General features: G+C 39.8%; 1 protein-coding gene across 1 annotated transcript in view; it reads right to left on the reverse strand.

Annotated features, from left to right (window-relative positions):
- The window catches only part of agbl4 (AGBL carboxypeptidase 4), a 250051-nt gene extending 240724 nt beyond the window's left edge, over positions 1 to 9327 (reverse strand). Inside the window, exons 1-2 of the mRNA XM_071920501.2 lie at positions 9282 to 9327; positions 7633 to 7755 (exon numbers count right to left, since the gene is read on the reverse strand). Of these exons, the coding sequence (XP_071776602.1) occupies positions 7633 to 7755; positions 9282 to 9327 (169 nt within the window). The remainder of the gene's footprint in view (positions 1 to 7632; positions 7756 to 9281) is intronic.
- Between the last annotated feature and the right edge of the window lie 5029 nt (positions 9328 to 14356).

Genomic DNA, 14356 nt, shown 5'->3' on the forward strand with positions numbered 1-14356 from the left:
TGGACCGCCTTTGGAGTGTTTGTTCTGCTTAGACATGCAAATGAGGATGGAGGAGAAACAAGGAAAATGTGGCCAAGAAGTAGTTGTGTATTAATTCGGAAAAGTTGCTGAGCATTTCAGAGTTGAAAGACAAGCTTAGCAGATGATCGTTGGTGGTGGTGTGGATTAGCCTGGCCTAGACCAAAGAAATTCAGAGAACTGCATGCTTCTTTACGCCTGGCACCCCCCGTGTTGGGATGCCTCCCTCAGGGTCAAGCCAATATAACACATCCCAACTCACATGGCATGATATGGCACAAAGAGGAAAATAAAACTGACAAAATATGCCTGGGGAAAGCCAGAGATAGGAGACGACGGGCATAAAAAAAACAATAATAATAAAGAGTAATCTCTTATGGATACAAATGGCCGATAAATAGCATAAATCAAAAGGAATAGTCTTGCCAACAGTCCCTAGACAACCCAAATTTATCTCCATACTCTGCTCCTGACTTAAAAGAAAGAGAGAGGAGGGAAAACTGCTAAAAGGAAAAACTGAAGAGGCCATTTAGTGATTTGGGCAGTGAAGCTTCTCCGCTGCCAAGGACATGTAAGAGAGACAGAGAGACTGGGAGTGCCTCTCAATACATCAGATGTCAGGAGCGCTCCCTCCCACTCAGATGACTGGATCTTCTTTTGGAAAGCCCATAAGAGTAAGAGCAATCTAAGGTCGGTAGGCTACACAAAAAAATGAAAGTCAAAAACAGAGGCATCAAAAAGCCTTATGATTGCAAACTGCAAAATATTGATTAGCATTTTCATGTGCCATGAGATTAGTGTCAGAAATGCTTTAAATTATGATCGTGTTCAGCAAAAGTTCAGGGTGAAGTGAAAAAAAAAAAACGTATTTTCATCCTTAGGCTGCCGCTCTTTGTGGGTTGTTTTAATCACCTCAGCGTCTTGGAAGGAAACCAACAAAAGGACATCAGAGAGGGAGGCGAAGCGAGGCGAGGAGCTGTACGCTGCAGCAAGCTCCGGCCTCTCCAAGCCACTCGTTCTGAGCATCTGGCTTGATTGTAAAAACGTTTCCCTCTTCTTTAATCAATGGAAACTCAACTATCCTGATTCATGGGCACTCTGGAGTATATAAATATCTTCTGACAAGCTTGACTGCATTTCCCCCTCCGCCACCTCCGGACCACCAGCCACCCACCCCCCACTGTATAACAGAATATTCTTTCCTCTGTACTCCCTTCTCTCTGTTCCTCTGCCCCACCATCTCTCTCTCTCTCTCTCTCTCTCTCTTTCGCTCTGTAAATTTTGCTTTGGCTCTGACTCTAATCAGTCATCCTTTGGAGGGGCTCTGCAACTGCAACATGACAAACATTTCTGGGAGAAGATAAGGCCGGATAGATTCAGTACACTGCTCAGCGATAGAAAGGGAGGAAAGAGAAAATGAAAGGAGAAAAAAAAGGAGAAGAGAAAAACAATGAAACCTTCATCAGCAGTGAACAGCGGAGATATTTTCCTTAACGTTTATCCTCATTAGTTATCTCCCGGCAGAATTTTTTTCCCTTGTTTTTAATTTATACCGTTTTTTTCTTTGTCCCGACGATTGAGAAAAGATTTCTTCATCTATTATCATTACTGTGGGGTGATTTAAAATCCGCAGAGCAAATCCATGAAGTGCTTCAGAGATTCCATGGATTCTTTAATGTCACAGGCGGAAACATTAATTTTGCCCATAGAGAAAATGTTATCATCAAGCATAAACACAACCATTGCCCTACTTTTGCCTTATCGTATTCTGCTGATATTGTGGCCAGTAGCAAGTGTTTACTCTTCTAACTCACTTGTTTATAGTATTTCAGACTGATATTGCACTGTATCATCAACCACAGTCATGCTAACAATAATGAATAATAACTACAGAAAACAACAAAAACATTGTGAGTACAAAATACAATGTAAAGAAGTTTGATACTGAATGAAAAAAGGATGCAGACAAAGGCAGCATCAAGCACATATAAGGTAAGAGAGTTGATGAAGTGTAAAAGGAGATGGCCTTGTTCCTTCAGCAGTTGTGGCTGTGTTGTCAAGGTGAGTAGGTTATCTACATGGGCATATAGAAAACCATTCCCCAGCCCACCATGAATCAAGAAAAGAACTGTTCAGATAAGATAAATAAACATTCCTGAGCTGTGAATCAGTGAAGACTGTTCACCCTGATCTATTGTCATGCTGTATCAGAATATATTTATTTTCTCCATGCTTATTTTATCCTTAATTCTCTCAGTTTATCACACTGTGACAAGATACACAAGTCAAGCTGGCAACTCAAAGAAACAAGAATGAGTTGCAGAGGAAAAAGTACAATAGGCCACACAAATACAGTAGGAGGCCTGTCCAATTCACAAAAGGCCTTGACTAGATGTATAGTAACCGATAGAAATACATGCATATCTGTTCTGGTCTGACAAACAGGTTTGATTGAATTGATTGAATTGATTGTAAAGCCAGATGAGTCTATGAGTTGTGCTGTAGGAAAGGCTTATCAATGGACCCCATTAAACACTTGTCACTCCAGGGGGATTTCTTTGACCATGCAAGTCATTGTCAGCAGACAGCAGTCTGACTAATCAATGACTGCTTAATTACTTCTGGTGTACGGTCCAGAGGTGCAGTAAAACAATATGTCCACACTGTCAGTGTCATCCTTTGTAGAGACAGACAGCACTTTAGTCAGCAATCCCACTATACATTGTGAGGATGGATTCACAAAAGAATTTGGGATTCAGCTGAAAATGTCAACAGTTTGCGGGTGTGACGAAACAAGTGTGACAAAACAAGATAAGAATGTCATTTGGATTTCACTCTAAGTAACAATTAGGCTTCTCTTATCATTTTCATGAATCTGTGTTTCTTGACACAATACACAACAATAGGGCTAGGCTTAATGTTTACAGATTAACAAAGTCGTCCATTCTCCACCATGATTTTGCATAACTAGCATTGTCCTAAGTAGCATAAAAGGATAATCTTAACAAGTAAAACTCTATTTGCGTATGAGAGAGAACATTTGCATATTGCTCCTTATACCACCCTGTCCAGCAAGGACATCAATAAGATTTTTAATGACGTCTTGAGGAAATAGTCATTATGCTTAAGTTGGAGGTCATTTTCATACTGTACGTTCTCTTTAAGCAGAGAGGGGACTGAGGCTTTTGGTGGTTTAGAGTGACTCCCTGTGAGAGGACCTGTTGGCTGAGACACCTACAGTATGAAAAGCTATAGGCTACCACTGACTTAATCTGCATAGGGCTGACAACAAAGTGAATTACGCCTCATCTAAATGTAAATGAGGTGTTTTATACCTTTGGCAAACAGCTAACATAACCACTGTCTATTTTAATAAACCAATTAGATTTTATTACATGGTATACTGAAGCAACAAAACTAAATCTGCGCTTTCAGAAAATGTACATGGAATGTTGACAGCTGTTGACCAAAGGAAGGAAAAAGGTGTTGGGCCAAGCAGAAAACCTCATTGAGTTATGTCTCTGCATAAATTTCAAATGAAAATGCCTGCTTGAAATACCATGTTTCGACTATTAAATCTGGTTTGAAGAGAGTAAAATGGACATATGCTGTCATGAAAGACCATTTCAATAGTGCTGAAAAATATGCATGCCTGCGCTCCATGTAATACGTGTGGCAGGAGCCTATAGTATTCAAGTCTTCTCCAATTTCCTTCCTGTCATTGGCAATATGCATTGGAAACTTGAGATATCACAGATATCAGATTAAATGTATGAAAAACAACAACACATTTTATAAGCCTGTAGTGATACTGCGGGTATGCATGCTGTCGTATGAAGTTTGAATTTGAGCTCTATATCTAGCATAAAGACAATATGGGAAGCTCTTGGTTGGATGAACCTAAAAGTAATGCTGTTTTAAATCCACTACCTATCCGTAAGACTTGATCATGAGAAAACAGAACTAAGATTAGCAATTCTTCTGACACAGCATTGATCTCGTCGATTATTCAGGAACTGCCCCCCAAAGTTCATAGTATTATGGCGACTTTTAGAAGCACAGATGCCAATTTTTCAGTACCAATATGAGCGCAGAGTACTTTATTAAGTAGATCTGCCGATATGAGTACCAATCCCAGTACCACTCATTCATTTTGCAAAGTATTGATAATAATAATCTTTATTTATATAGCACTTTTCAAAAAAGTTACAAAGTGCTTCACAATCAAGACAAATAAAAGGTTCAACATACGAAATAGATCAATAGAACAGGACAATGAGGTAGAGCAGTGATAAAAAAAATAAAAAAATAAATAGTAACAGCCACAATGATACCACAAATGGAATAAAAAACACAGACAGACAAGGCAACAACAATAAAAAAAAAATACAGCTGTAAGTGACCATTAGCAGGGTCCAAGCAGGGTCCATCTGATTGGTCAAGTAAGCGTTCTAACTGTGCTTCCAATCAGCATAACACCTAGTCATGCTCAAATGAAAAATGTCTTATCACTGAAAATATTACTCTGCCATTGATAAAAATTCCACAAACATTTCCATGGTAACAGCGTAACATTTAGCTTACGGTTAGATGCCATGTGGCCCTACATGATGATCGGAATTGCAATATGTCTGAATTTTTTGATGTAAACTTTACATAATCCCTCACTCTGGACGGCATGACTAATGACGAATGGATGCAAGAATTGGATGAGACTGAGAAGATACGTGATGCTGTCAAATGAAAACCTGACTGCTACCAGCTTGTTCATGTCTGACATTATTTCCTAATTAATAAACAGATATATGAACAACAGTTTGTTCATTTTTATATACACGCTATCTTTATCAGTAGGCCTAACGATTAAAAATCTTGAATAAATTACTTTGCTAGCAAACTGTGCACAGGTTGTTATGGATTCATGTTGTGTTGCTATATGTGCGGTGGCGGTGCGGTGTGTAGGCTTTAAGCAAGGCACTACTTAATGTAACTAACTCTTATGTGGCTACAAACAATATTAGAAAATTAAACAGACTGCATTCAAGCATGTAACTATTGCATAATCACAATATTACAGGAAAGGGTGTTCTTTACTGCTTTTATTGCCACGACAGTGATGCGGTCAGGAACGAAGCGCCGTTTTTTTTTGTTTTTTTGTTTAATAGGATGTAAAAAGTTTTACATTTGTAATGTTTAGAAACACTGAAGAAAATGTATTTTTAGTTACAAAAGATAAGCAATGTTCAAAAAAACTTGATTGATTGATTTTAGTGTCATGCACTCTTGGTCTCCAGCCCACATGGGCTTACAAGACACATTTATATATCGAGTTATAATATATATATATATGTGTTTATAACAAACACATAAACAAACTCAGGTATCTCATAAATAAGTCAAACTCTTGAATAAACCAGAAATGTAGCTATATATTGCTGACTGCACCTTTAAACAGGATGGGCAAAAGAGCAAGCTAGGAAGAACAAAAAGCTAGGACTAATTTGCATACAGATGTTTGTCAGATTTTTAGATTAGTGCTGTTAGAAGAGAAGGATATACTGTAGGAAAAGATAATTTTATTAAAGAGGGTTTAAAGAGCTGACATCCAGTGGAAATTATATTACAGTGAGGTAAAAACTAAATATTAAGATAGATGAACTTGAATGAGCAGGTTTGGAATAATGAGCCAACTATAATAGGAGGATAATAATTGCTTTGTACCAGTTAGTCGAGCATACGCAGCAAGTAAACATCTGTTATGAAGCACGTTCTTATTATTAAAATGTTGTCGTTCTCACCACCAAATTATTCTTATTATCATATCAAAAAGCTGCAACTAATATCAAGGCTCACTTTTAAGTAAGACCAACAAAATCAGTGGTGTTTTGTTGAAACAGCAACAGGGCATTAATTTGACATTAGCTGGCAAACATCAATTCATCTCCCATTCCAACTTTAGTAATGCGTTTACTGGAAAGAGATTAATATCAATTCCATAAATCATTCAGGAGATGCATCCGGAGCCAGAGACACTGGTATGTTAGCTGATCTCAGTGTGGGAGCTCAATACCCATTAATCAATGTCTGAGCTCCTCTGGCCATGTCATCTGGGAAAATAGGCCAATTTATTACAAGGGCAATCACCATTTTCATATCATTGATATCTCAGCATAACCCTCCTAATATAGCATGTTTACATCTTTACCTACAGGTACTACTTTGACGCACTCACCTTCACATGCCATCTACTTTGTACAAAACTGTGGAGCTCGATAAAGTTTTTAATTTCCTCATTTATGCCTCTGTATGTTCTCACAAGATTAGGCTTCTTCTTGTAAATATGAATAATAGGCCGATGAAATGTTGTATTTGTAATTAAATCTTACAGGCATCAATGATATGTGATTTATGTTGGAAAATCTTGTTGCTTTTTGAAAATCAAGTTTATCAGAAAGAGACAAAAACATATCAGAGTAGCAGTTGGTCCAAGCTGAAATCCATATTTTTCGCTAACGTAAAAGTGAAAATCCACTTCAGGGAACAACATTCAATGACAGCTGAGCCAAAAATCAAAAAGGGAACAGGGTGAAGTTAAAGCTCATCGCAGTCTGCAGAACCCAAAATGGGCCTGTCTGTAAAAATATGAAATCTGAGTGCCATCTGAACCTAATCTCCACACAGAGATTCAGTCCCAGAGAGACCTGCTGATTCCCTAATTCACTCTCTCTACTTGTGTGTGTGTTGTGTGTGTGTGTGTGTGTGTGTGTGTGTGTGTCTGACCACTTGACCTTGTCTGTGGTGAAAAAGTACTTTATTTTCATTGCAGTGCCATTCAGCTGTCAGAAAAAGTGGCAAACAAAGGCCATTAACAAAGGGCACTTGAACATATTAACTCTGTTTTATGCCTACCTCCAACAAAAGAGATCGACAAGGTAACAGGGCAATCACTCACATAAAGCTATTGAATTTATCCCTCTTTTTTTCTTGTGTGGCCTATATCATTTGCCCTTTAAAGCCGGGTTCAAGGAGACTCTATGGTTTGCTGTAGAAAAACCTTCTTTGATCACACAGGGGAATGGATAAAAACATGACTTATCTAAAGAAATTATTCCAGTGACAAATGATTTACATATAAAAGTAGGTAGCTGCTTTTGTTAAGAGGGCTACATAATAATAATAACATAAACATGGCATTCATATTTATTTAACACACTGTGTTAGATAAACATAATTTACTAATGTTTCTACTCTCTATCACTGATTGTTATAACATTAGTGATTCAACCAACCATCATTCATCCAACCATACTGTACTTCATGAAAGCTTTGTTTCGGTTTGTTTGGAATAAATAGAGGAAGAACTCTGATGTTAGCATAAGCAGCGATAGCCACCAGCAGTACAGAAACTCAAATTTCACAGAAAATCCAAAGAAAAAAACATTTGATTTGATTGCCAAGTGATTTCTGGGAAGTGCAGTGCAGAAACACCACAGCAATGACCACTTAGCACCAAAGATGTCGCCAAAAAAAAAGCATGCACTACCACTTTAACTGCCAAAAGGATAGATCAGTAATCTGTCACTGATATTGTGTTTTTTCAATTTCACTACTCACCACTCTCAAAGCACGCATCAAAGACCAGGTGTCCTTTTCGCTGAGCTCCTGAGTATCCTGGTGGGCTCACCATCAGTTTGTTCACATTGCCCACCAAGGCATCCTCTCCCCCAGCTTCACTGCCTGGAGAACAAATGCAGTGTATAAGAATGAGGTGATTATCACTCTATCCATAGATGTTACTGTGTAAAAATGTGTTCAATAGATTTAGGCTAACTTCATTTCATAGAATGTGTATCACACTTCAGTATTGCAGTAGTCCAAAATTATAGTCTCTCAAAGAGTTAATCCTATAGACTAAAGCAGGCCTACATTTAGTCCCTCTTAAATGAAGAAAACATATTCTACCTGCCTTATTAGAGCTACCAGAGGACATGTGGTTACTGTAAGCACACAATACTACTGAATCTAAATTATAGGAATATATTTATTGAAAGAGACAAATCATGATTTCATTACACTTAAATGGCACTTCCTAGAATGGCCAATCTATGTATGTCTTTCAAATGGTGACTTCTGTCAGTTTGTCTACAGTACAAATAAGGTGGGTAAAACATACATACTGTAAATAACAAAGCATATGCAATGGGTTTAAATAAAACTTTATTTTCATGTTGGTCAGCAGAAATTACATATGAACTCAAGCAATTCATATAGACAGCAAATTTACACAATACCAGATCATCTAAGGCTTCATTTGTAAAAAAAAAAAATTTTTAAAAATAAAAAAATTTAAATCCTTTATTGTATCTTATGATGATTTCAAAGAGAGTAGACTACTTTAAAATCTATGAATAATAATAGAAATACAATTTTAGCTTATACTATATAACAGAAAAAACGGAGAAAATCAATGGAGCCCTCTGATTTTTCCATCAAGATCAACTTTTCATATATCACAACTTTGGTTTGTATTTGGTCTTAAGCAAACGAGTCCATTAGCACCTTGCAGGTACACTCATTGGTATTTCGTGGCATCGACAGAAACAGTGACAGTGAAGGATCTTTGAACTGAGTGAAAAGCTTTAAATTTCTTACCACGTACAACAAGAAGACAGGAGTCTCTAACCACCATAAACCGTGTTACCTGTCCTATTATCCGTGAATAGGAACGCCAGCATGCAAAATATTCAAATTGCCAAAGGGTGAACCGTTAGGTGGTTCAACATAAATTGAGGTGGGTGACGGACTAAACTGAAATTAGGCTAGCAAGAAGGAACTTCGACTGCGAGGCTACTTACCGATACCTAACTAGAGAGCTGTGTAGAGAGCTCCCTGGCTAATCTAGGTAGCTAGCTAACAGATACCTTTAGCTACTAACGTTACACCTGCACTATACTCTCTTTTACCCCGAAGTAGTTGTTGGGTTGACCAGGAAATATGACAGCAGTTACGTAAGTCTAACAGCCTACAGTACATTGCCTGTGTAGGATTCTTTATGCTAGCTCACAAACTAGTGACATGACTCTTGTTTACATCCATGCACCTGCTAGCTAGCAGGTTAGCACAGTTCACGTTAGCGTCAACATACAGAAATACAGCATTCCGTAAACATGCACCGGCTATTTGTGAGACAACCGGACATTATGCGCTCCCCTGTGCTTGTATAGAAATAGAGAGGAAGCCAGCTAATGCTCATATTTACACACCAGTCTCGACGTCTCTAATAATATTCTCCTCCATCTTCCTTTCCATTCTTGTTCAGGGGAGCCGACGCTGGCTCAGTGTTGCCACGGCAACGCAGCAGGAGGAGGAGGGAGAGGATGCGCGCCTCCTGACGTGCTGGCATCTCCATCATCAGCACAGAGCACTGCAGACGTACACGCAACACACACATTCATATATATGCAAATTGAGTCGAATTCAACTGCGAAATCTTAACTAAAATACTAGAATACTAGTAAATATGCAGCCTCTCCCAAGTCTAACTGAATGAATAATTCAATACAACAGACAGTCTATTAAAGAAACGCACAAATTCCTAGAAAACATGGTTGTAAAGTTGGTTTAGCACAAGTGAAGTAAATTCAGTCATTTTCCATAATGCCAAGTCAAGTCTCAAATTGTCAGTGTGTGTCTCAGGTCAATTTGAGTAATGGGATTGGATTAGAATCCCTAGTTCTGATCTAGAAAAAATATGTATTTCATCAAACATTGTAACATTGTCTACATGCATATCCATTAATGTCCATTAATATACAGAGAACACAATTTGCAACATAGCATACAGTGAATATTAACTTTTAGATATTCCAGAGGCCACAGTAGCCTAGAAATCACTGCTAATATACTGTCTTTATTGTCTGTAATCAGTACATTGTAGATGCCTCACTTTCATTGCAGCCATACCTGCATTTTTAATGGTGTTTTCAGAGAAAAAAAGCCTATCACTGCAGGCGGCAGACAGAGATTCTGAATTATCCCACAGATTGATTAAAGCTGGAGGATTTCTAGACAATTGGAGCATAGATGTCATCAAGGCCAATCAAGCCTGGCCCTATTCCTTTCCCATTACAACCGCTGCACCTGATTAAGTACATCAAATGAGCAGCCACACAACTCCTGGAGCAAGAGGCATACAGGCTGCTGCTAATTTTCAGGTTATAAGCTGTGTGTAACAGGAGCAAATGAATAAGACCAGGGAGAGGGCAATGATTTTTCTCTCTGTGTGTGATCTGTATTTGATGGCAAGCATCAACAGGCCGCTGAATAGGTAGGTCGGCCTGATTATTTCTCAGATGACAGGAAGAGAATACTGTGCTGCTGTGTAATATTTCGTTAAAATTGAAAATTGAATAGCTGTCCTTCATGCTATGTCATTCCTTTAACACTGGGCCAATTAAAGAGCTCCATGGTGGTACAATCATTCATTTTCAAGGGGGGAGATTGAAATTGAATTATGGAGCATGAGAAGAATGAATTGGATACGCTACATGTTTCCCTTGTTTCTCGGTTCTTATCTAATAGAGAGACTGCGTAGGCGTAGTTGAATCTACTTCAAGTTTCTGGCTTGCATGTACCTGTCAGAGTTGGGGGACTTGACTTGACCTCATGTCTGAAATCGAGACTTAACACTTGGTTGAGTTATTTTGTGATATTATGACAATTATGGCCAGAAAAACTATTTATATAGTAGTAGTAGCCTATGTAGCATGCAAAATCTATCATATATGGTGTATTTTAATGTCTCTTTCCTCAGCTGTAATAATTTATTCAATTTAAACTTAAGGGAACATTTTCTAAATAAATATTTAAATGCAACATTTAGCAATTAGATTCGACACGGCTTGGCTTGCATTTTACTGGTAACTCTACATGACTTGGTGTACCATGTTGGAACTTGGGACTTGACTTCAGACGTAGACCTTATGACTTATGACTTGCCTGTGGTACTTTGATGATGTCAAAATGTAGGAGTTTATTACTGCAAAGAGTTGAGTTGCATGGAATGGGTTTTTTTGGATCTTTAAAAGCATCATATTCTATATCAGGGTGTGTCCTTCTTGAAACATGTTTGAAGTAGATGAAAAAATAGAATCACTTTCAACAATAACCCCTCTCTTACAATCTGCATGCATGCAGTATGTTTCTTGTCATGAAGTCTGCAGACTGCAGAAATGATTTAATGAAAACATCCATCAATGGAAAACAGAAGAAGATGAAAGAATAGTACAATACACATCATGGTCGCTCAAATTTTAATTACCTCTCAGGAGAGTGTATTTTTATTTTATTATCAAAACACTTTTGACCTCTAATGATTTCTGAACATATGAATGTGCTTCACATGTAGACATCCCTGTCATGGTTAAATACAATATCTACAGTAACTTTAGAAATGATCACTATTTTAAGTGTGGGTTGCTTGTGACTGGAGGACATACCGCCACAATTCCTCACAGAACATAACAGAAACCCCTTGGGGAAAAAGAGTAGCTTCGGCACTGCAAAGATATTTTCAAACCTTCCTTTTAACTGTTTCAGAAAGATACTCTTACTTCTAAACTGTGAAATGATCAAAAAAGTCAATGCTGGTAGCTAGGTACCACAACTGCAAAAAAAAAAAAAAAACTGTCATAAAAAATTCTTTATTTACTTGCCAGGCATGCAGCTAGGTGTGTGTGTGTGTGTGTGTGTGTGTGTGTGTGTGTGTGTGTGTGTGTGTGTGTGTGTGTGTGTTGTTGATGGTGGTGGTGGGGGGGGGGTTTACGTGTCCATGCATGGTGGCATTTGCGGTTGTGCAAATCTGTTTGTATTTGTATTTCTGCGAGTACAGGGAAACCCTTTTTACTCCAACCATCTAAGGACTTCCATACATAAAGTCCATCGTCAATGAAGGAGGAAGTCATGCAAAAATCAGAAGACAGGGCACAAGCGGCAGGGAGTTGGAGACAGGTGGAGGGGGGGTGGGGGTGGGGGTGGGGGGGTGGGGGCAGGCGAGGGGATGGCGAGAGCAGGCGACAGGACACAGAGAATCACTATGGTGACAGCAATCAGGGGGCTCAGGGGAGTGAGGGAGGGTCAGAGAGGAAGGCTTGAGAGGCAGCTGACTGAGGAATCAGCCCTCACTCTGGATGATTCAACTGACAGCTCCCCCCAGGGCTCCGCCGGACCAGCCATCCCCAGAGAGGAAGGGCTTTACAGAACAGGGATGTGGCTAGCAGCCCTTTTGTGAGGGGGAAAAATGAAATGGAATTAAAGCCCAAGCAGCATAGAGCAGTGAAATAACATCGGCAGATACTTTACATTCTGCTCTTATGGAAAATAAGAAGAAAAGATACGCTCATTTAAAACAGGCATTAACATGCAGTAACTGGCTAACCTTACCAATATTATTGTAAGCCACATCCTTGGAAAGTGTGTCTAGGGAGGTGAAATTATGTGTCTTAATAATATTACAACCTTTTTTTTTTTTCTTGCCTCCTTTTTTACATAAACATCCATTCAAACAAGCTGCCAGTTTGCTAACACTTCCTCTCGGCTTTGTGCTCCCCCCTTTCCCCCCGCCATCCCCACCCTCTCCCTCTCTCTCTCTCTCTCTCTCTCTCTCTCTCTCTCTCTCTCTCCCTCTCTCTCTCTCTCTCCTCTCTACTGTGCTGGACAGGGTCCACCTCAGCAGATGGTCCAGTGTCAATAGGCTGCTATTAACTGGCCACTCTCCCCACTCTGATCCAAGGGAGGAAAAAGCACATTCAAAGCACTGGGGACAAAATCCTTGCCATGCTGTTGGAGCTGCTAGAAACACAAGACTGTACGCTTTGCATTAGTTAAGATGATGGAATCACAAATCACAAAGTCACGTGTTCATAAACTAATATTCCCTCTATTATTTTCCTAAATGGCAGCTTGAATTGAGTGAACATTTTGACTAATGACAACCAATGCAGATACAGTACATAGTGGGCGTCATTACTCTGAAAACTATCTGATGTTATTGCCTGAAAGCGAGAATGTAGTGAGTCATATCTTTGGCATAAACCTCCCTAACCTTTTGCCTGTTTTTTCCTTCCTTTATTGGGATCTCCTGCCATGCTTGTGACTAGCTGCTTCGTCATCTCCATGCCACACCCTGCTGTGACTGCTGAGAAAAAGGACAGCCACCTGACCTTGGTGCTCACATCAGCCCAGCCCTTCACGTTTTCCTCTGCCAACTATCACTGAGAGGTACCCTTCCTTTCCAGTCTCTTGAGGTCTCTTAATAGCGTAAAGGTTTTACTACCTTCCATAACTTTATGTGTACCTATCGCACACACACACACACCTCCAAGCAGATGCTGAATGCACGCCTTTCTGAAAGTCCTTGATAGTCCTTGTCCACAGTCGAATCCACAACCTGTTTTCGTAAGAGCCATAATTAGATAACAGAGCCATACAGAATTAGTCCCCTCGCCCCTACCCAATCCTTTTATCCCAGCTGTATGTTTGATCTCAATGCCCCGGTCAGAAAACGAATGCTACTATAAGCGCGCGGGTTCCTTAACTGTCTATAACTGTGACTTATACGCACACATGAAAGGATGAAGAGAGAGGAAAATCTAAAAGATAGGAGTGGCAGTACGGAAGGGATGTGGCGGCGATGGTGTCGCTGTTGCTAGAACAGTCTTCCCACCTTGTGGTAGCACAGTGAACTGTAGCTGCATCAATGCGTGAGCGACGGAGTAAGGGGCGAGAGAGAGAGAGAGAGAGAGCGATGCAGAGAGAGATGGAATGAGAGAGAGAGAGAGAGAGAGAGAGGGAGAGCAAAGGAGAGCCAGAGGGAGTGATAGAGAAAGAGAGAGAGAGAGAGAGAGAGAGCAAAAGGGAGGGGAGTTTAAACTAAGAGCTATGTTTTGGGACAGGCTAATCTGCCAGCGAGCAGTGTGAGGATCGGAGCGTATTGTGTGAGCCAGTGTGCGGGGGACAGATAAGGGAGCCAGCCAGCCCGCCAGCCCGACCCACCGACCGACCGACTGCCTGACTGCCTGTTTTAATGTGCTGACTCTGGGGAGATAAAAAAAAAAACAACATATTGACTCCTCAGACGTGTGCGGAGACCCCGGGCACAAACGCCACCACTACAGCCACAGCCGACAGAGGTGCATCAGCAGACAGGGGAGAGAGAGAGAGAGAAAAAAAGAGGACTGAAAAATCAGAACACCAAAATCTGAAAATTAAAGAGGATTTTTTTATCCCCCTATTTTTTTTCAATTGATTTCATTTTTTCTTTCTTTCTTTCTTTCTTTTT

Source organism: Centroberyx gerrardi, chromosome 9, assembly GCF_048128805.1.
Source record: "Centroberyx gerrardi isolate f3 chromosome 9, fCenGer3.hap1.cur.20231027, whole genome shotgun sequence".
Taxonomy (NCBI): domain Eukaryota; kingdom Metazoa; phylum Chordata; class Actinopteri; order Beryciformes; family Berycidae; genus Centroberyx; species Centroberyx gerrardi.